Source organism: Tremella mesenterica (genome assembly GCF_000271645.1).
Source record: "Tremella mesenterica DSM 1558 unplaced genomic scaffold TREMEscaffold_1, whole genome shotgun sequence".
NCBI classification, from domain to species: Eukaryota; Fungi; Basidiomycota; class Tremellomycetes; order Tremellales; family Tremellaceae; genus Tremella; species Tremella mesenterica.
Genome location: NW_006711225.1, coordinates 785,144 through 807,193, shown reverse-complemented (window position 1 = coordinate 807,193; position 22,050 = coordinate 785,144). Strand labels below are relative to the sequence as shown.

Sequence of the window (22,050 nt, the reverse complement as noted above, 5' to 3'; positions counted from 1 at the left end):
CACCTGACTTGATGTAGCAGATCATGGCCAAAGACGAGTGCTTCTGTCACGGCCGTCGAACAACTACTTCTTAATAGACCGACGGTCGACGAACCTCGGCTAACTTCACTCTCTTAGTCGATGTCTCACCCAACCAGGAGGGCGCAGACGTCGAAAGGGGTGTAACTACGGCGTACTTCGGCGTAGTTACTCTAACTAGGGTTTTGATCTACTGATGGCGATGTATCTTGATTTATAGCTATCTCTATCTGTCTTTTACTACTGACAACAATCAAGGATCGCTGAAGAACTTCAGCGATCTTCTCAGCTAATATTATCTACTCCTCCTAGACGTTCATCCAACCCTCTCGCGCTTTGACGTACTTCAACGCACTTCGTCCAACTTCCCCGAGCCCTCGGCCATCCTCTTCCTCCTTCGACTAACTCCGCCTAACATCGCCGCACTTCTGCTCCCATTGTCCCTACTTAGCCTAACTCCGCCTAACATCGCCGCACTTCTGCTCCCATTGTCCCTACTTAGCCTAACCCCGTCTAACTTCGCCGTACTTCTGCTCCCATTGTTCCTACTTAGCCTAACTCCGTCTAACCTCGCCGTACTTGGTGTCAGAAGTCCTGAGTTACGTGTAGAGTAAAGAGGTTAAGGCGTGATGGGGTTTTGATGGCCAAAGGAGGGTCATTGTTGGTGGAGTAATCGAGGTGTCACGACGTAGTTCGTGACAGTCGCCCCCTTCTTTAGCCGCGAACGTCCTCGTGAGCGATTACACCTCTGTCGTGGCAAGAGAACTTAGCAGCGTAGTATCCCCATTCTCTCCCTCCCCACGACCAACCTTCACTCTTCTGTTCTTTGCGCCGCACTTCGTAGTTGGGCCTCCTTTCACTCCAGAACCCGACAATGAGACTCCCCTAACTTCGTCGAGGTTTGCCGTAAGAAGCCCTGTGTCTTTTGTAGGTGAGACACGCTTCCTGAATGGCAGCCGAACAACACCGTAGTTTGTCGAAGTAACCCTCGTTTATATTGAGATGAGACACTATAGCGTGGGAATTTTGATCGTCCCTGCGATGCCTTTTGTTGATGAAACGCGAAGGATGCCGCATGTTGACGACGGAGGGGTAACTCGAGTTATACTAAGTACTGAGCAGTTCATCGTCCTTCTCTCTCTTCCCCATCTGTTTTCAAAACTTTCTATCTCTCGCGCTTAGAAAACGGATTTGTTACCTCGACGTATCATCTTTTATTTCTTTAAGTATTTTTAACGTCATGGCCCCTCCTACTCCCACCTCTAACCCTTTCGCCGCCATGAGGAACTTTGGTGGTATGGTGTCGTCTGCTCGTGAGTCTTTCCCCTGTACTTACCGCACTTCGCCGCACTTGGCTGACGTTCAGTTTCCTTCGGTGATAGGTCTCGCCAAGTTTCCTCTCTTGGCCTCGGCACTCTTTCCCTGGGGGAACCGTCTGGCGCCGCCTCGCCTCCTCGCTCTGCTTCTCCTCCCGCCAGTCCTCCTGCCGGTTCTCCCGCCCGTTCTCCCTCCGCTTCTCCTCCTGCCGCCAGCCCTCGCCGCAGGACGCCCGCCTTTCGTCCTGGTGAGTCTCCGTCCTCCTCCGACCAGGAGTCGCTCAGTGGTTCGGAGTCGGACGATCAGTCAGACTTCGAAGGAAAAGGGGGTGATTATAGTGATGAGGAGGATCAGGATCGTGAGGGTGAAACTGAGTTAGAAGATATCTCAGATGATGATATGGTGGCGGTTAGTGTAGAGGATAACAATGTTGATAGTCCTGAGTGTGAGTTCTTCGCCCACCCTCCTATACCTTCGCCGAACTTGGCCTTGTTTATCTGTTCTTTAGCTCTCCAAGACATTGCTAACTCGCAGCCGCTCCTGCCCCTCCCCCTGCTCAAATTGTGGGCCAGAAACGACGCCGTTCCCTCTCCTCTTCTTCTTCTTCCTCTTCTTCTTCTTCCTCTTCTTCTTCCTCTTCCGGGGTTCTCTCCCCCCCCGACGCTATCGCCGCTGCCGCCGCTGCTGCCGCCGCCCGCTCTGCCGCCGCCGCCGCCGCCGGTCCTGCTGCCGGTCCTGCTGCCGCCCCCCCCGTCGCTGCTCCCCCCCCTTCTCCCAGAGGGGAGCCTTCGCCCAAACGGGTGAAGAGATCACTGCGGGAAGAAGAGTACTTGTGGGAGAAGATGAAGTCCGAGCCTGGTCGTTGGATCGCGGTTGGTGTTGACGAAGCGTGTGATCGTTGCCGGTGAGTCCACCTATTCGTACTACGCCGAAGTTACTCCTGCTAATTAGTAGACGTGAGATTATCACGTATAATCGTCCAAACTGGCCCTGCCTCAAGGCAGTCAGGCCACACAACAAGGCCCTCCGTTGTGCTTCATGCACGTCTGGCCCCTGCTCCTTCTGTCCCGTTTCCTCTGCCCGGGACATCCCGCCCCGTCCCTTCGACGCTTCTCCTCTCCCCCCTCCCCAGACTCCAGCGTCTGTCCCCCGTTCGCGGGTACCGCCTTCGTCTCTCCGGTCGGTTCGCCGTACTTCGCCGGACCTCCGCCCGTCGCCTCCGTCGCCGTCGCCCTTCGCTCCTGTGGCCGGCCCATCACGTCTCCCGGCTGTTCCTCCTTCGTCTTCTCGCCGTCCTTCGGCCTCTGCTCCTTCGGCCTCCCGTCCTTCGGCCTCTCGTCCTTCGGCGCCACGTCCGTCCTCTCCAGTGGTAGCTTCTCCTCCGGCTCACAGCACCCGAAGTCGGCGTCCTTCTGTTCCTCCGGCCACTTCGGCGGCCCCTCCCGTCACCCCTCCCTCTGCTTCCCAGAAGACACCGAAGTCTTCTTTAAAGAAATCAAAAGGGAAATCTAAAGGGAAGGAGGTTGCCTTCAATGATGGTGATGTGGAAAGTGAAGATACTCAGCGTGCTGGTCCCTCTGCTCCCCGGTTGTCCCTCGTCCACCCTCGTATCTCCCTGGACGTCCGTATTCCTGAGGACGAAAAGGAATTCGCCACTTATCGTTCTCTCGTCCTCGGTCTCACTACTCAGCTCGAGGCCGCCCGAAATGATACATCTCTCCTGCTTGACTTCTCTTCTCGTCAAGCTAACGCTTTAAACAATCTCACTGCGGCGTTAGTAGATGCAGTCAACACTGGGGCTCTGGACGACGAAGCAAGGACAAGGTTAGCGGACGTCTCTCGCCGAAGCCTTACTGAGATAGCCGATGTTCGCCGAAGACTGTTCGACACCCCCTTCCTAGTCACTCCTATGGCGTATGAGCCACCACCGTCCCTTGACTGGTTAGGTCGCCGTAGTAGTTCCCGTGTCCCAGCTTCCGCCCAGACTGCTCTAGACCTCCTCAGTCTTCCCTTCGAGTGTCTACGGACCATACGTTCTCTGTGGAGGACTCCGAGCATGCAAGCTGCTCGAGATGTCCAGGACTTCGGTGACTTCTTTGGGGCTATGAATCGGGCATGGAATGCTTCTCTCTCTACTGCGTTCCCGTCTGAGACTCTCGATCTACCTTCGGTCATCGGTAGCCTCCACACTAATCCCGCGGGACCGAGTAGATCGAAGGAGAAAGGAAAAGGAAAAGGTAAGGGTAAGAGTAAGGACAAGTGAGCGGTACGTAGCTGTAATCCTATGTTGTATGCAGTACGTTCTATCTCCTAGCCCTTCGCAGTCGCCCTTCTTTCGGCTTAGTAGGGTGAAGTTCGTGGAACTTCGCCAATATGTCATCAGCTCCATCGACGTTCTCCACTGGTTCCCATGATACTGAATCGTCTGTTCCTTCGTAACCTAACCACTCCACCAAGTACTCTAACTTTCCTGACCTCTTATTTACTCTAGAGTCCACAATATCCTTTACCTCCCAAGACTCTCCCTCATTGTCTACTTCTACTGGCCCAGGTGGCTCAGCTTGCTGACCAGGAAATATTGGAGGGTGATAAGGACGGAGCAAGGAGACATGGAATACATCATGGATACCTGCCATCGTTCCTGGTAATTCCAATTTACAAGCATGAGAACCTACCTGCCGTACTACCTTGTACGGCCCACTTTGCTTAACATCTAACTTCTTCATTGGTCTCTTCGTCTTAATATTCTCTAACGACAGCATCACTAGGTCTCCTTCCGCGAAGTTCGGCGTAGTCCGGTGTTTCCTATTGTATCCTTCGGCGTACTTCTCATTAGCTTTCTCAATTCCTTCGATACAATCTTTGTGTATTTCAGTCAAATCTTTTACCACCACCGTAGCAGCGGGCACTTCGACCTCGCTAGCCTTTATCTCTTCAGCCCAACGAGGGTGATATCCATAGTTCGCATAGAATGGGGTTTTGTTTATCGCAGAGTGCTGGGTGTTGTTGTAAGCAAAGCTAGCTCGAGCGAGTAGCTTTGACCAGTCGTTCTGCTGATAGGAGGTGAAGATTCGAAGATACAGTTCCAAAGACTGGTTGGTTCGTTCGGTCTGTCCGTCAGTCTGTGGATGATATGCAGTAGAGAGATGTAGTCTTATTCCGAGACTATCGGTCAAATTCTTCCAGAACTTGGAGGTAAACTTCGATCCCCTGTCCGATACTATATTCTCTGGCAACCCATGCTGGGCCACCACATAGTCCAATATCAACTCTGATAGGCCGGCTGCGGTTAACTTCGTCGTAGTCGGGATAAAAATGGCCCATTTGGTCAACCGATCCACCACTACCAGGATGGAATTATATCCATGGGAATTTGGCAGCTCCTCGATAAAATCCATCGAGATGCTAGACCAAGGTTTCGTAGCTACCTCCAGTGGTTTAAGCTCCCCATGAGGTTTCTGTCTGTTAGTCTTCGCTCTCTGACATACCGCGCAACCAGCAACATAATCTTCGACATCCTTTCTTACTCCAACCCAGACATAATCCCTCAGGACTAGTTCAAGAGTCTTCGCCGAACCTGGATGACCGGCCAAGGCTGAGTCATGTCGCATCTTCATGATCTTCAGCCGAGCATCGGCGTAGTTCGGCACATAAATGCAATCGTCGAATGTGAGGAAACCTCTTGAGTTCCACCCCCCACGAAGGATTAGAGGAGACCGCGAACTACGGCGTAGTTCGGTGATTGATCCTGGTTCCTGCACGTTATCGTTACACGTAGGATGAGAACACTCAGCGCAAACGACTCCTAATAATTCTTCTCTGACCCCTTCTATGTCTTCGTCCTCCTGAACTCCAAGTACTAGATCCATAGGGTCCACAAGATCATTTTCCTTTACCTCCCTTGTCCCTTGCAATGCTCGAAGGAGGTGACGCAACTCCGACGTGGTGGCGTCAACTTCGTCGAACTTCGGCAGACCTTGGATAAGGTTGCTCTCTTGTACCATGGTACTTCCTTTCCCGGAATGATAGTCCGCCCGTCTAGATAATCCATCTGGAAGACTTGCCTGGGTTCCTGGCCGATAAACCATTTTAAACCTGAAGTTAGCTAGCTCCTCTACCCACCTACCTTGCCGAGGACTGAGTTGTTTCGGTTCCATCCAGTAGGTAAGGTTTAGATGGTCGGTAAGTACTGTGGTTTCCACCTGCAATAATAAGTGTCTCCTTCTTCTGAAACCCTCCACTACAGCGAGGAACTCCTTTTCTCCTACCGTATAATTCAGTTGAGCTGTGTTGAAAGCACCAGACTCAATAGCTACCGGGTGTTCTTGACCAGCCGTGTTGATCTGCGAAATTATGAACCCCCAGCCGAAGAACGACGCATCTGTCTGTAATATCGTCTTCAATGTAGGGTCAAAATGGGCTAACACCGGCGCAGTACACATCCTAGCCTTCAACTCTTTGAAGGCTGACTCCTGTTCGACTCCCCATACAAATGGTACCTCCTTCCTTGTCAAGTCATTGATAGGTCTAGCAATCTTCGAGAAGTTGGGGACAAAGCGCCTGTAGTAGCTTACCACTCCAATGAATCCCCTTGACTCTCGTAGATTCTTAGGACGTGGGAAGGAAGTGATGGCATCAATGTATTCTGGGTTCACCGATACACCTTTAGAGGATACCACGAAACCCAGAAACACCACCGAATCTCTTTCGAACTCGCACTTACTAGCTTTCACGTACAGGCTCGCCTTCCGCAGTACCTCAAAGACCTTCGCCGTAGTTCCTCGTAATTCCTCCAACGTATTCCCATAAATGAGGATATCGTCAATGTAGACCACGACTCCATTCCCTAGTAGCTCTCTAAACACCTCATTTAGGAAGTGTTGGAAGACCGCGGGGGCGTTTCGCAGCCCATCACGAACAACCAGAGATTCAAACATACCATACTGTGTCCTGAACGCCGTCAGGTGTTCATGTCCCTCTGTCACCCTCAACAATTGGTATGCTCCAATTAGATCTAGTTTGCTGAAATACCTTGCTTTTCCAAGTTCTTCGGTAATTTGACCTATTAGAGGGAGAGGGTAGGCATCTGGTATGGTCGCTTCGTTCAGTTTTCGATAGTCGATGACCATTCGCCACTGTCCTTCGGCTTTCTTCGGTATCATAAACATTGGTGAGCCGTATGGCGAGTTACTTGCCCGAATTCGGCCAGCGGCGATTTCGCGATCTAGTATGTCTCTCAGCGCGCGTCTCTGATCTTCTCCTTGAGCATAGAGGGAGGCGACCTTAAGGTTCGCCCCCTCCTTAAGCTCAAACTTCAAATCGTAGGACCTTGAAGGGGGAAGGGTCTCTCCTCCCTTCTTCGGATTAAAAACGTCAATGTACTGGTGGTATTGTTCAGGAACTACCTGGAACAACTCGTCTTGTTCCTCCGGGCTCAGCTCTTCAAGCTCACCTTCGCCGCGGCGGTCTATCGCGTCCGTCAGAGTCGGCAGCCCTATGGCCGCTAACTTCGCCGCACTTGGTGGGGTTGGGATGGGAAATTTCACCGAGTTGTCTCTTCCATCAAGGACAACCCCTTCCTTCCTCATCCAATCCCACCCTATCACAACATCTGCGTCGCAGAGCGTTGTTACATCGAGACAAACAGATCGCACTTCGGCGTCCTTCGTCAAACTAAATCCGACTTCGACAAACTCGGTGATGGGTCCAGCGACACTCACCGAGCCGTCGAACATGTGAACGGGTACGCTCACCTGATATTGTCTCCTTTCTGCGCCTATCTTCGTCGCCGCTCTAGGACTTATATATGAACAAGTAGCCCCGGTGTCCCAGAGCGTAGTTAGCTTCATTCCATTAATGAAAATGTCCGATTTAGGTTGATCTCTGGAAACGGAAGGGATGAGGAGATGATTATCGACATTGCATGAACAAGGGGTACTGAGTGGTGTATTTTTGTATTCACAATCCTCTGGCTCCATCAGCTGTGTTTCTTTTATGGGTTTGGGAATGGTGGCCGAGAGAATATGGCGGACCCGCCGAGCCTCGCCTACTGCGACAGGTCCTCTTCTTTTCCCTGGTCCTCTTCCAAATCTACTTCTCCTCCAACCGCATTCAAGTTCCTCCTCTGTCCGAGAGGTACTGCGTTCCCTCCCGATCCTCCACCACGTTCTCCGAACTTCTCCCCCCATGGAGGCAACAGTCCAACCTTAACCTTAGCCTCCCTTACAGGGCATTCCTTCAGCCAATGTCCTGCTTCACCACACTCGGTACACTTCCCCTCCTTCCTCCTTGTCTCCCTCAGATCGGAGCTCGGCCTAGGCCATCTTCGGCGAACTTCGTCGATGTTTGGCGGTGTACTCTTTACCACCGTCGACCTCATAGCCGCCTGGGCACCACCCTGCGCCGAAGGTTGCCCCTTTTCCCATTTCTTCTCTTCTTTCTTCTCCGTCCTCTGACTTTCCACCACTGTCGTTGTCCTTATCCCTCCTTCCCTTTTCCTCTCTGCCTCCTTCTCCACTTGTCTCCTCCACAGGCGGTTGTCCAAGGGAATCACAAACTCCAATAGCTCTTTTACAGTCCCAAACGATCTACCGTGTCTTGCGATTTCATCTAGAAGGTGCGATTTTAGTCCTTTCTTGGCTCGGTCAACTAGGTTTCCATCATCAGACCACTTGAGAATCGCAACATGTCGCTGAAAGGCGGAGAAGTAGTCCGAAGCAGACCCGGTTTGCTTGAGGTCGTTAAGTTGTCGGGCCGCAGTTCCTTCTTCGTCTGGATCACCAAAGTTAGTCTTGAGGTACTTAACGAACTGATCGTGTGTCGTGAGGTACTCAGGAAGAGGTCTTTTGGATAGATCGGGCTGCACTGCAAGAAGAGGTGTTTCGCGTAGATGAGAGATCATGAAAAAGACTTTCTTAGTGTCGTCGGGGAAAAGATGAGAGTTCAATTCGAAGTGTACGTCGCACTCAGACAGAAAAGCGGTTAACTTGTTCCGATCTCCTCTCCATAGGTCTGGGTTAGGTAGCTTTATCCCTTTCCGTTGTTCGCCCACTACGCTTGGGGTCGCCGAAGTTTGCCGTCCCATGGCGTACCTCACCCCTTCTGATATCCCTTCTGCAATCCCGCCCACTGTATCCCTTTCTCTTCTCTGTTCCCATTCCTCCCTACGTCTTCTCTCCTCCATCATGTCTTTGTTCATATTCGCCACCATCTGCATCAAGGCCAACACCACCCCTTGTGTTCCTTCTTCTCCCAAGTTCGCCGTACTTCCAGTGTTTTCTCTTGGGCGTGGGGTTTGGTCTGATCCAAGTGGGGATCCCACAGGTGGGAGAGCATTAGACGGAGGAGAAGGAGGGTTAGAAGGCACCGGTGGAACGAACTCATCTCCTTGAATTGATCCCCCCACACTATCCTCCACTCCAAGGTCCTGCCCCATTGCTCTGCTAAGCTCCTCCAATGCTCTCCTCTCGTTCTCCTCCATCCTGTCTCCATCCCTACTCATGCCTCGTGTAATTCTTCTTTCTGGTTCCATATTATCTTCGTACTTCTCCGAGGTTCGCACGGGTCGTCGGTAAGAGCGATCCTTGATACTGTCACGGCCGTCGAACAACTACTTCTTAATAGACCGACGGTCGACGAACCTCGGCTAACTTCACTCTCTTAGTCGATGTCTCACCCAACCAGGAGGGCGCAGACGTCGAAAGGGGTGTAACTACGGCGTACTTCGGCGTAGTTACTCTAACTAGGGTTTTGATCTACTGATGGCGATGTATCTTGATTTATAGCTATCTCTATCTGTCTTTTACTACTGACAACAATCAAGGATCGCTGAAGAACTTCAGCGATCTTCTCAGCTAATATTATCTACTCCTCCTAGACGTTCATCCAACCCTCTCGCGCTTTGACGTACTTCAACGCACTTCGTCCAACTTCCCCGAGCCCTCGGCCATCCTCTTCCTCCTTCGACTAACTCCGCCTAACATCGCCGCACTTCTGCTCCCATTGTCCCTACTTAGCCTAACTCCGCCTAACATCGCCGCACTTCTGCTCCCATTGTCCCTACTTAGCCTAACCCCGTCTAACTTCGCCGTACTTCTGCTCCCATTGTTCCTACTTAGCCTAACTCCGTCTAACCTCGCCGTACTTGGTGTCAGAAGTCCTGAGTTACGTGTAGAGTAAAGAGGTTAAGGCGTGATGGGGTTTTGATGGCCAAAGGAGGGTCATTGTTGGTGGAGTAATCGAGGTGTCACGACGTAGTTCGTGACAGCTTCCACCTGACTATTCTTCCATTCATCATATATGAGCCCTGCATTCATGCAACCTCCTTGAAAGAAGTTAAAGGAGATGCAGCTGACTGTGACTCAATGAGGTGTTTCACATCATGTGTTCTTGACCACACCTGAGCCTTCCTTTTGGGTGACTTTCTCAAACGCGTGTCAAAAGAGACTCAGTATCGCTTCTCCCTTCAAAAGCTGAGTTGTACTGTACGAGATGAAGGCAAGTCTCGTGACTGTCAGCCATCAACACCATCTTTCCTTCCTCATCCACTTCAACACCAATCGCTAACATCACTTTGAATATATAGTTCATCCCAAGCACCATGAGTACTGCTTCTGGAAACAAGACAAATGACCTTGTTAAACTAGTATGTCCCCTATTGTGGCTCCTACACCAGTAATGATGAGTAGGATTTGACAGACACTGACTACCCCTCAGAGGATGAGACTAGTCATACCGCTTTGTCTCCTGAAGTTGTACGTTCTTCGAATTTCTTCCAGTGACGTACTCTGATAGATACCAGGTAGAAACCCCTTATTCGGATTCCGAGCAGGATGAGGGGGAGAAGGATGATGAGGACATGTGCTCGTACGAAGCTTATTTGTTTCGATGGGCAGATGAAACCAAGGAACTCATGACTGCTTATGTGACAAATCCAAGTGAAAAGGTACTTATGAAGCACACATCAGACACTAGACAACAACACTGATTGTCAGACCAAAGGAGACTATGTGGACTGGGTAAGAGCTTGTGTCCTTTGGCCAGTGATAAAGCCAGATGATTTGGATGAGTTTCTATACGATGCACAAGGGTTTTTGGAGGTGGGTTATCCTATTCTACCCTGGTCATAGCTCATTGAAGGCAACTTGTACGAAGAAAGAGGATCTCGCCCACTTGTTCAATCAACTCGATGCTCTGCAAGAACAAGAGCAGTCAGTGGGGGAGCAGCTTCCAGTCGAGGATGAAGCCTCACAGCCCACAGTAGCATTGTTAAGGGATAGTCAAATTGAAAACCTACCTCGAGGCATGACCGAGGAACAGGACCCGGATTATGTTTGGATCGACATTCCTGATGATAATGAGGATGCTGAGGAGAAGGGAGGGGAAGTTCCGTCTGTTACGGGGTAACAACGACTCAAAGCAGTTCCATCAAACTCAACGGAATTGGATAGAGAAGAACAAGAACAGGAGGCAGTGCTGCAGTAGGTAGGATAGGTTTTCCCCTTTGGAATTTCCCCACTGGGTTTACTCAAAGTGGTTCTTTACCTGTCCGAGTATGTACATAGATGCTTGCGACAAGGAAGGAAGGAGACATGGATACCTGTAGACAGTATATAGTACAATTAGCAATGTACTAAATTTGCTGACTCTTCAATGGACATTCTTTGGCTACATCAATTGCAGAGGAGACACATTCCATCACATAGCGTCAGAGACACATACATAGATTTCCACTGTATCCCATTGACCTCGACCCAACCTCCGACTGAGTCGTCGTGTTTCCAGTACCGTTACACTGTCTTAGGTAGTGATTTCCTCCATGGGAACTGAAGGGATGAACAACAAAAGTCAATTGAGGAGTCGCTCATCCAGTCACTATGCAGCACGATCAGGTCGCGTGGAGAGGCCTAGATAGTGAAGCGTGCTCTAACAGTGTGGACTCTGGCATTATCTCAGCTATCAATGGGACTGACTATTACCTGCTTGAAACGCGAGTTGGAATCACGCGGGAGAGTTGTATGACCATAGGTACAGGAAACGCTTTGTTCAACAAGCGTATGGGAGAGCACGTATGAGCACATCATACTTTGTTCATTTGTTCCTTAGTGTAATCTGATACGTATGTTCGGAGACAGAACCACTCCTTTTGTGATTCACCCTCTCGATCCAAGGATCTCACGCCTTTTTGGATGTCTCGTGTCCCATAAAGGAAGAATACATCGGGTGTATCCATTCTCTCCCATCGTATAAGAAGGGCTCGAACCCGATCCCGTATCTGCTTATCTTCCCTCTAATCAACTACTAAACAGACAGTCAACAACTCATATGCCAAATCATACCCATACGGATTCTCGCACACAGGTAAGTTTTGGATCTCTGTGGGCCATAGCTGAGCATGTACATAGACCCGTCCCTCCCGCAACGGTAGGGGTCGTAGACAGGAGTCGGAAAATCAGAATACCGACAGACCAGGATCACATGTCAGTCCAGTACTATTTGCTTGTCTTGTGCGCTTTCAATGCTCTCAGACTGACCAACAGGCCTCAGACAACACTCAACAGAATCCTACACTTGAGTGGAACACCAGTGTCTGGGCAGACATCACCAAAGAGCTCAATGAGCAAAGGATAAGGAATCCCGGAGGTGAAGTGAGTCAATGTCCATATAAGAGGTAGATGAATCTTGCGCTGACAATTGGACACAACAAGCTTGGACAGAATGGATCAGAACGACAATCCTCTGGGGGCTGATTACCGAGGAGGAGTTTGATGACTACTCTGTCAACCCACAGGGCTTTTTGACAGCAAGTCTTCAAATTTCAACGCAAAGCACTTATTGATGATCAGAGGCACTGTACTGCAACCCAAAGTACTGCTGGTGTTGATGATAGCACTCAAAGCACAACTCCCGGGGAGGTCCCCTTGTTACCGGAGGAGGGGTTCGCTCTCCAATTTGACAATCAGGAGTATTACCCTTTGACAACTCAGGACAGTGTTGGTCATTCAATCAGTGATAATGGACAGGGTAATCACGAAGCCCAAAGCGGTTGGGAGTCTGACGACACCCTGTGGTAAGATCCTTACAATCCATCAAATCAATAGAGTGGTGAAGAACAGTTGGGAATGATCAGTGAGGTTTGACCAAGAAAATGTTGATGATGTCCATTGGTAAGAAGAGAATTGTTGGAATGCATAAAGTCATGTGGCAGGTAGTGTAGGTCAGGTTCTGATGCTCCGGTAAAAGTCAAAGCGTTCCTTCTGCCTCTACCCCGCGCACGGTATGCTAACGGTGTAAAGTGCGATGGTGCCACAGTGCCACATTGAATGTGAAACGGTTTCCGCTGGAAACATGACATGTCTCCCCTGCTTGCGTTCGTCTTTCTTCCTTAATACTTACCGTTTGATCATAGGTGACAGCCTCAACCTTCTCATAATTGCATTCAGCAGAATGACAACCTCCAACCCCTCTCATCTTCTCATTTCTCGAAATTCACCCCGTTCCCCCACTCACACACACCTCGTCCCTACCTTTGCGGCTCGTCACTCCTCCCTAGTTTCCTTGGACGCCAACGATGCTAGTGCGCACCACCGCACTCAGTCAGCCCCCAACAATCCTTCAAGCCTGAACCTTCCAGAAGATATGGAAGAAGAAGAAGGAGAAGAGGTAGAAACTGTGGAGGTACATCCCACCTTCCGACGAGACGCAGCTTTACTCGGCACGGTAAAGGTGAGAGTAGGCGGGAGTGATTTTTGGTGTCATAAGGAAATTCTCTACTTTGCCAGTCCATTCTTTCAAGGATTACTTCAAGGATGGTGAGACAATTGTCAATACATCCAGTGTAAGATGTTGCTGAGACAGTATAGTTGGGCCGAGACCGCTTGTGTGACCGATAGATCCTCAAGTCCATTCAGACGCGATACAGATGTTGACCCATTACCTGTTCTAGCGGAGCATCCTACTTCTTCCTTTGCCTCGTCTTCAAATTCAGAAAGTCCGGATCATGAGGAGGAAGTCGCGGATAGAAGGAAGACAAGCGTATACCTAGATGCAAGCGAGGACGAGCCAAGTATCACCGACATCTTGAGAGAACTACGGGAGCTACCAGATTCTCAGATACACGTTTCCCTTTCTGATCGTCCTTCGCGATCCTCAGGCGCAACATCATCTCATATCGACCCAACTTACCGTACACAGCACGACGAAACACCTCTTGACCATGCTCTCCCATCGTCTTCGAGTAGACGAAGGAGGTCCTCGATACGTCACTCGTTCTCCTCAGGAACGGACAATGCTCGTCGGCCTACGGACCCGGTGGCAGTGGTGGAGCTGCACGAGACAAGTCCATCGGCCTTCCAGGATTTTCTGATGTGGGCTTATCCGCATATGGAGTGTAAAGTCAGCTGGACCAATGTGGAGGATGTGAGTGTTGCCGGTCGTCGACGTCTCTTTGGGGGTAATCCTGTCTTCAACTTGTCTGAGATTCTGAGAAGAGAAGGAAATACAGATGCTGATCTGCAGCTTCTGGCGCTAGCATCCAAACTCTTAGTTCCATCTTTACAAAAGATGTGCGAGAACTTCCTCGTCTCTCATGCATCAGGTAAACCTATCGTGGCTCTCTCCTTGGCGGAGACGTACGAACATGCAGACTTGTACAGAGAAGCAAGTCGATTTGTCCTAGACCAATGTGCGTATTTATACTCTTCCAATCTTCTTCGCTTCTTTTGGTGGACAGTCAAAGGTGAAGCTCACGTACAGCTACGTGGGATCACGAGGAGATGTCTCAGTTGACTGAAACGACAAGATTGAAACTTTCACACCGGTCCGTCCGTCTGTCCTTCCCAGTATTTTGTTGACCGGTCTAGACGGACCTGGTTCCTTGAACGTCTCCTGAAGCTCGGTAGCATCGACGTGCGAAAAGAGTACAGCTGTGTAAGTCACGCCATCATAAATTGTTGACCAGGTGGACGTCGTGGCTAATCAGATAGAGGGTCGATTGTCCTGACCCTGCTAAATGTCAGACCCAATTAGATGAGAAATGGCGTCAAGCCAATTCTACAGTCAGCAGATACGGTCCTCCCCAGCCATCTGTCGCCTTCCGGTGAGTACTTGGTACGAATAACGGAGTGCGCTGACGGTTGGATGTATAAGGCAGTTGGAGACATTCCCCACGAATCCAAGTTTGGTCATGCCTCATCCACTATGCCAATCTGCGGCCAAGGCTTGGGTAATGACTTGTGAGTTCACTGCACAACGACAAAGATTGTTACTGAATGAGAGTATTCGATAGGATGTTCCAGCCAAAAATGATTTCTCATCCCCTCAATCCCGGTACGGAGAAGGTGAGTATTTCAGGTTTTGTGACATGATCTGATGTAGTAGTATTGGTTATGGATATCTCTGTAAGGCGCTAGCATCGAAACGATGGCGAATCATACCACAAACTACAAGCAGTGATCCACTTGTAGCATAACCCGATATCTAGTCACATACGATCTAAATACATATGTACCAATTCACGAATCCATAGCCTGTGAGGAAAGGAGTGAGATCACGGAGTCTTCCCCAATCATCCGTCATTGTCAGACTCGAAACAATTCACTTGCCCAGGAAGGTCATATTCCAATAGTAAGCCACTCATTCATTACCCATAGCAAGACTTACTTCTGGATGCGCGAGATACTTCCACCATCCCCAATACTTTCTTGACCAAACGAACTGATGTCAGCTCATCTGTCTTATCTTCTCGTTCTACTAACGATACCTCTCATAAAGCCAGCATAATTATCATACCTCGCATCGCTAATGGCAGCAAGCCGGGATATCGACTTATGGGAATCAGCATCTTGCGTACGATCATAGGCAACCTCATCAAACCTTTCTCCACTTCTCTGGTCCGAGTCCCAACAGGAAAAAAACTAACTCGGATCAATAGCTCGGTATTTATTCAGGAATAATTTATCAAACTCCTTCACTCTTTCCCTACCTATCGCCTCCATGATGATAGATGTGAGTTCGTCTACTTCGTGTGATAGGTGAGATATCATGGCGGGTACCCACGCGTTCATAAACCTAAGTGACACTGGCTTGAAAGGGTCTATGCCAAGTTCTTTGGATTCTACAGATATTGAGAGGTTTGATTGAGCTGGATTGAGTGGGGGAATGGGCGAAGAGATTGTCGGACGGTTTGAATGTATACCAGGAGAGTGGTATCGTATGTCATAAGCGCAAAGAGGCGAATAAGCAAAGAGGAAGGAAAGGAAGATGGTTGATGTTATTCCTGGTACACTACTGTACTCGGCAATGTGACTTGGGTGATACTGCCCCGAGTCCGACTCCATCTTTCACGGTCCGGGTTGGGGTCGGTTCACTCGCTCCCCTTGCAGATACAGAATCACGTCACTTTGTAAGAATAAGTATGTAAAGGGCACTACGAACAAGGACCGAGTCACTCGTGAGATAAGGAACGGATAAGACCACAAGCCTGAAAAACGTTCATATGTGAACTCGAACCAGTCAGGAGGATGAAGAGCAGGTCCTATTCAAATTTCATACATTTGATACATTCATATTCTACTCCCATAAACCCACACACTCTTATTCAAGACCCTAATCAACTTACAAACCAAAATCATACAAATCACCGTTGAAACGCCCACCAAGCAGCAGCGTTCTCTTCCCTCGATACACTCAAAGGAGTAGTATCCAAAGTTCCATAACCTCTATGACCCCATCTATCTTTCTTCCCTAATTTCTTTTCGTCCCTTTCACCAATCTTAGGAATACTCACACCGGAAATAGGAGAAAAAACATCTTCTTCATCATCTTCTAAAATCCTAGGGATAATCTCTACCGCTCTTCCTTTACCTTTATTAATCTTACCAGTATCTAAATTCCCATCACCTTGACTGGGTCCAGCTAAAACCAAACCTGAATCAACGGCTTGATATCGGACTTGTCGACCGTCGATGATTTGAATAGGTTGGATGTAATTGACGGCAGGTGGTGGGGAAACGGGTAAAACTGAATCTATTTGTTCAGATTCATCTAGATCACCTAGATCTTTACGGAATATACGCTTGAGTCCTACGGGTATGAGAACGGCGACTACTACGGCACATAATCCAAGAACGTTTCGGACTGAGAGAATGTGAAAATCGTCGGCGGAGGTCATAGAGTCAAGAGAAGAGCCGATGGTTACGTGGATTACAGAAACGGGGGCGATACCTGAGAGTGAGCATTTGGTCTTCACATTGAATATATTCAGACTATGTCCTTCGGTGGGATCTGATCTGCGCCATAGTAGACGGTCGACTTCACAAGTCACTAATCGGACTGGGGTGAGGGAGAAATTTGTTGAATCTGAAGACAGAGGGCATCGAAGGACCGAGCAGGTTTAAAGGTCAAGGACAAGGAGAAAAAGACAAATAGTTGAGCGCACTCACCCAGAAAACAACTCAGCCAAAATAACCCAACGTTTATCCCTAAATGAGGAGCGACGAAATTAGCCACCCAATGCGGCGGAAAAGGTGCTACCCTCAATACTATCAAAAAAGCGAAAACTCCATCCCACGATACCTGTTTCTCCGGAGGTCCCATGATTTTCGTTCTCCACGTTTCGACTCTTGCGCGGTAAAACGGTAATGCCAACAGGGGTGGCGCGAGGATAGCTGAGAGTGTATAACAAAAGACAGAACCGACCGATTCGCACAGACAAGAAAGAAGGAGTCCTCTAGCCATGCCGTATGCAGCACCGAAGAGGATGGAGATATACATCGAGCCTGGGAGGGAGAACGTTTGGACGCTAAGATTCAGCTTGCTGTCTAGTGGAAGTAAACGGAGGTACTCACAAGAGGTAGGATACAACCCCACATGCGAGGATTCTAAGAGGGTAGAGGGCTTTGTACTTTTGGAACATGTGACTGGTTGTTAGTCGTCATCATCACGCAAAAGAGATGTCCTCGGTTAAAGCAAGGTTTGACGGTGAAAGAATGCAAGTATTCTGTGATGACAGGTAATGCAAGTACTGGGGGATGAGATGTCCGTCGGATGAAATGGAGTAGACGCGAAGGGTGGGAAGGGAGGAAGGGGAGGGAGGGAGGGGGGGGGGAGTGTGAATCATCGTATGAAAAAGATTACTCACTTCAAAGCTTGTAAATCCGCAAAAGACCTAGGTAATTTCAAAACCCCTTTATCTGCTTCTTCCAATTTAGGTACACCCCAATAAAAAGTACCAGCCACAATAGAAGTGAAAATCATGAACAAAACTGCCAATCTAACTCCAGCAACGAACAAAGGTCCATTATACCATTTCTCATTAGGATCATAATTTTCATCAGGTAAAAGAGGTACATGTTCACCTTCTTCAGCTATAGAACATTCATCAGAATCTCTTCTTTCCAAAGATTCTTTCCTTATATGTTTGATAGGTTTAGGTATTGTCTCGTTCGACGACATGATTTTTATTATGGGGTTTTGGTATGTTGTTAAATTAGAATCGGACGAGATGGGATGAAGGGGAATAGTCGAAGTTTGAGATTGATGTTCTGTTGTTGTGGAAGGAGAATCAAATTGAGAATCAGAATGATCATTTAAATTTGGTGATGTAGAAGAATTATCAAGAGTATGATAACTCGGTACATCTGATCGTAACGTGATAGTTGAATCGTAATGTCTCGGTTGATCCAGATTTGTTAGGGTTGATGGAGTTTTGAGTGGTGATGTCGATGGGGAAGAAAGTGAAGATATTGATGGAGATAGAGATATGATACTTGATGATTTACGTTGACGAAAGGTTGGATGAGGTTGTGGATAAGGTGGATCCATATTGGTTGATGGTTTAATATTTGATGTTTGATCTATAAGAGAGGGTGGAGTTGAAAGGTTGATTGGTCGGTGGATGAAAGGTTGACGATTGAGAGTTCAAAAGATTTAAAAGGTCGGAGTTTCGATGATGATGAGACTGATGAGTATTTCCAATAGTTCGATGGTGAGGGGTAGGTTTGGTAAGCTGGGAGAACGGATGGATTGGTCGAAAGCAGTGTGTATCGTTGGAAGCACGAGGGAAGACCCGAATTGACCGATGACCGATAGTTGCAGATCACAGAACAAAGAAACCGGATGAAAGGTGTCTGAGAGTGACGGAGGAGGATGTAAGCGAGATAATTAGAGACAGAGGGCGTTGACTTGACAAGTCACTATAGGGGTCTGAGGGGGCAAGGATGTACGAATGTGAGTAATGAGATGTGAAAAGAGGTTGGGTGGAGTAAGTTGCTTACTGTGGGACGACGCAATCTCCCCCTTTACCTTTCAGGTTTTTACCGAAAGTGGCAATTCTTTCATTCAAGGGTTCTCTCTTGTGGCTGCTACTCGAAAAAGGGGCAAACGATGAACACCACATACTTATATACATATACGATATTCATCTACAAATCACCTATATCCACCTTCATCATACTCATACTCGGGATAAACAGCAGTCCATCTTCTACCTTTTGCCCAGTTCCTTCTTTCCTCTTCCCCCTTGGGCACCTCAGAACTAGCATCCCCATCTTGTACAGCTTGTTCCAACACTGCCAAAGCGATTTCGAAATTGATATCTCCAATATCTGATCTCAGCTCTTGTACATCATATGAAAACATAAGGAAGGATACTCACCACCAAAGGGCGGTAGCAATGCTTGATCAGGATCTTTAAGAGCGGGAGCTAATTCGGAAAGACGTTTGGCACCGGCTACTATCATATTGGGAGTCATGGCTTTACTTTGGGAGAGGATAGTACCGAAACCCAATCCTGGGTATATCATTGCCTGGTCGTTAGTCTTAAGACGTAACTGTTATCCTCCTACCACCGTCTCTCTCCGCTCTATGGCGAGCCGAGTGCACTGCTGAAATGGAGTAGAGAAGGTTGGGTACAAACATTCAAGACTTGATGATGACATCATGAGAATTCAAGATCGGTTAGTTGGAATGACAGACAAGAGGAAGAGGTACTCCAGGGACGAAGATAAAAGAAAAAGAAACAGATGTCCAACACTCACATTGTTACATTCCGCTACGACATACTTCTTCTCACTACCCGGAATGTCAACAGGAGGAAACGGTGAACCAGTAGCCATCAAAGCTTTTCCACCGCTCCACTCGTTGGCGTCTTTAGGGCTATTCATCAGCTCTTAATTCACATCATGTGTTTCTGAAAGAACCCACTGTACTTCGCAAAGTCGAGTGGGATTACTCAGCTGATCATCAGCTCACCCCTATAAAACCGCGAGATGCACAGTGTGAAATCTATTATCGACCGTTGATGATCCAGATAACTCACAGGAAAGATGATAGGTCGATCTACATGTTTACACATCTCTTTCACCTAACAAGGCTCAGCTTTCGTCCGCTACCAAGAAGCTGAGTTGAGCGACTCACCACTTCCTCCGTAAACGCTTTAGCGTGAGTACTGGTACCTATCAAAACTGTCGGTTTGACCTTTCCGATAACCTCCAACAACCCAGTCTCCCCATCTCCCCAATCCTCTTCAGACCGAATGAAAGATGTTTCAACCTCCGGCCGAATCTGATCTTCCGGAAGAGACCGTTTCAGAAGACCATGTTTGTCCAAAAGGTAAAAACGAGAAGCCGCTTCGGCTTCCGAACAAGAGGAAGAAAGAACGATGGCATCGCGCAATTGTCGAGCTATACCGAGACCAGCAGAACCGGCTCCATATATCACAATACGCTGATCCTCAATCTGTTGGTCAGTCATACTCGAGTAAGGCAAGGGTTTTCCAGACGGACGTTAGTTTTGGTGACTGAGATGGCGGCTTGTAAAGCTGCGAGCTGAATGCGTAAGCTCACGCGTCGTCAAAGGACTGCAGAGCTCACTGTAACGGCCCCAGTACCTTGGATGTCATCGTTGAACTGGGTTTACTCAGCTTGACCAAGTGCTGGATCGAAGGACTTGGCTCACAATAGAATGTTCATCCCTTTCCTGGTCAGTTTCGAAACTGTTGATCGATGAAAAAACGAACCTGTACTTTGCTAATAGTCTTTGAGCGTTGCTCACTCCCTAATTTTCAGCACAAGTTGAACGATACCAGAGAAGTGAATGCTTCATCCGGACTGAAGTGACTCACAAAATCTTCAAAATGCAACAAACACTTCGGCTGATGTTTCTTAACTAGTGCAACGAATTTATCGACAAATTCGTCATACCCCTGACCGCGAAGTCGTTTCTCCCGATAGCCCATGTAGAGTGGATCATCAAGGAGATCTTGATTGTTGGTGCCTACGTCAAGTGTCACAGCGAGGGCCTTTGCGGGGCTATCATTCAGCCGAAGACGTGGACGTGGGGGAAGGGACGAACTCGACACCGGCGGCAAGTGTGTAAATAACGGCTTTGGCAGCTGAGATGCCTATACCTCCTGAACCCTGCCTATCAGCTGGACCATCCAAGAGGACCCAGGAAGAAACCCTTCAGAAGAGCCTCTCTTGCGTCTCTCCGGCAATAGCGCTACTAGGGTATGGCTTAGTATGCGTGGCAATGACGCCTCAAAAGCGTAATGAAATCGGGTCGATGGAACAAGGATAGAAAGGCTATAGGTATAAACCAATGCACTTACCTGGTCCCCAATCCCCAAAATAGCTTCAGCATCCGAAACCACGATCAACTCCAATTCTCTACCCTCACAAGCATCCAGAAAGTCCTCTTCCATAGTGTCCGTCAGTGGTGGTGAAAGGTAGAGACCCTCACTTCGTCTGAACAGATGAGAATAATTGGCAATTGCATCCGCTTCTGTGGGTGTATATATGATAGGGAAGAGCTCTTCAAGGTGGGCAGAGAGGAGGGCGTAAGAGAGTGTCCAATTTTGAGCTGTGTGTCAACTGCGTGTGGGACGTAGATGCAACACATAATCGAATTGTACAATTAACCCCATTTCCCGCGCTGCAGAACAATGAAGTGACAATGCTGTAGTCAAGTAAGAAGGGTAGTGCAGTCAATGGATTCGGGGGACACGTCAGACATAGAGGGAACTCACCTTTGAGAGACTGTAGAAAAGAGTTACGTAGAATATCAGAACTACGAGCTTGATATTGTTGATAAGCTCGATCCACCTGTTCTTGGAGGGTGTCTACTCTAGAGGTTATCTTATATACTCTTCCGATTTCTAGCTCTTCTCACATTCCCTTTCTCTGTTTATTGCTCCAAGACCTCTACAAATGATATTGCCCGATGACACAACTAAGCGATTGAAACCTCTCTTCAAGCAACAAGTCTACGAACGAGTTATAGGTTTATGAACGCTTCCAAATGACCATAACGATTGAGGTGTCAAATTCCATAGCAATGTTTGACTCACGCATATGGTAATCTACCTCTTAAACCAAAATCATCCCTCTCTTTCCTCGTAAACGCACTACCCTTGTTGAACCTTGGATTATTCAATAACGCCGGTCCGCGAAGTGCGACCTTTATCGTCTTCTGACTGGTCGTAGTCATTGTTTTCTGGGTCGATATTGAACTCGATGTGAAGTGAGAAGAGGTAGGAAGTGAGAAGGGAATGTTTTGTCGTGGTGTGAAAATTCTAGGGACACAGTATAAACGTGAAAGTGATGTCATATAGTCAGGTCGGGGGTCTTGGGTAAGCGAGGTCGAGCTTGAAAATGGCTCGAGAGGATATCTCTACAAGTCAGTCAACTTCTTATCATACCTTGGTACTTTATAGATGAG

At 48.5% G+C, this 22,050-nt stretch overlaps 7 protein-coding genes across 7 annotated transcripts; 4 read left to right on the top strand and 3 right to left on the bottom strand.

The window, feature by feature from the left end:
• Positions 1-1,258: 1,258 nt before the first annotated feature.
• Positions 1,259-3,598, top strand: TREMEDRAFT_58257 (uncharacterized protein; the record flags this gene model as incomplete). The annotated part of the gene is made up of 5 exons (XM_007001140.1): positions 1,259-1,331; positions 1,385-1,582; positions 1,646-1,780; positions 1,870-2,239; positions 2,290-3,598. The coding sequence occupies 5 exons, from the start codon at positions 1,259-1,261 to the stop codon at positions 3,596-3,598; spliced, it is 2,085 nt and encodes a 694-aa protein (XP_007001202.1).
• Positions 3,599-7,381: 3,783 nt separating this feature from the next.
• On the bottom strand, positions 7,382-8,866 carry TREMEDRAFT_58255 (uncharacterized protein; the record flags this gene model as incomplete). Its single annotated transcript, XM_007001139.1, has 2 exons — positions 7,382-7,786; positions 8,465-8,866. 2 exons carry the CDS (start codon positions 8,864-8,866, stop codon positions 7,382-7,384), a joined length of 807 nt encoding a protein of 268 aa, XP_007001201.1.
• A 1,068-nt stretch (positions 8,867-9,934) lies between these two features.
• TREMEDRAFT_58254 (uncharacterized protein) lies at positions 9,935-10,740 on the top strand (the record flags this gene model as incomplete). Its single annotated transcript, XM_007001138.1, has 5 exons — positions 9,935-9,979; positions 10,023-10,088; positions 10,136-10,279; positions 10,329-10,433; positions 10,474-10,740. 5 exons carry the CDS (start codon positions 9,935-9,937, stop codon positions 10,738-10,740), a joined length of 627 nt encoding a protein of 208 aa, XP_007001200.1.
• Positions 10,741-11,658: 918 nt separating this feature from the next.
• On the top strand, positions 11,659-12,407 carry TREMEDRAFT_58253 (uncharacterized protein; the record flags this gene model as incomplete). Its single annotated transcript, XM_007001137.1, has 4 exons — positions 11,659-11,694; positions 11,739-11,813; positions 11,874-11,981; positions 12,180-12,407. 4 exons carry the CDS (start codon positions 11,659-11,661, stop codon positions 12,405-12,407), a joined length of 447 nt encoding a protein of 148 aa, XP_007001199.1.
• A 373-nt stretch (positions 12,408-12,780) lies between these two features.
• TREMEDRAFT_41509 (uncharacterized protein) lies at positions 12,781-14,699 on the top strand (the record flags this gene model as incomplete). Its single annotated transcript, XM_007000859.1, has 8 exons — positions 12,781-13,145; positions 13,197-13,752; positions 13,852-14,017; positions 14,089-14,152; positions 14,196-14,262; positions 14,319-14,431; positions 14,458-14,571; positions 14,609-14,699. 8 exons carry the CDS (start codon positions 12,781-12,783, stop codon positions 14,697-14,699), a joined length of 1,536 nt encoding a protein of 511 aa, XP_007000921.1.
• A 1,271-nt stretch (positions 14,700-15,970) lies between these two features.
• Positions 15,971-17,787, bottom strand: TREMEDRAFT_58251 (uncharacterized protein; the record flags this gene model as incomplete). Its single annotated transcript, XM_007001136.1, has 4 exons — positions 15,971-16,557; positions 16,776-17,134; positions 17,181-17,252; positions 17,474-17,787. The coding sequence occupies 4 exons, from the start codon at positions 17,785-17,787 to the stop codon at positions 15,971-15,973; spliced, it is 1,332 nt and encodes a 443-aa protein (XP_007001198.1).
• Positions 17,788-18,762: 975 nt separating this feature from the next.
• Positions 18,763-21,819, bottom strand: TREMEDRAFT_26178 (uncharacterized protein; the record flags this gene model as incomplete). Its single annotated transcript, XM_007000669.1, has 15 exons — positions 18,763-18,938; positions 18,989-19,139; positions 19,371-19,488; positions 19,537-19,568; positions 19,652-19,696; positions 19,750-20,070; positions 20,118-20,159; positions 20,205-20,240; positions 20,290-20,305; positions 20,351-20,388; positions 20,456-20,642; positions 20,686-20,750; positions 20,942-21,192; positions 21,359-21,456; positions 21,680-21,819. The coding sequence occupies 15 exons, from the start codon at positions 21,817-21,819 to the stop codon at positions 18,763-18,765; spliced, it is 1,716 nt and encodes a 571-aa protein (XP_007000731.1).
• Between the last annotated feature and the right edge of the window lie 231 nt (positions 21,820-22,050).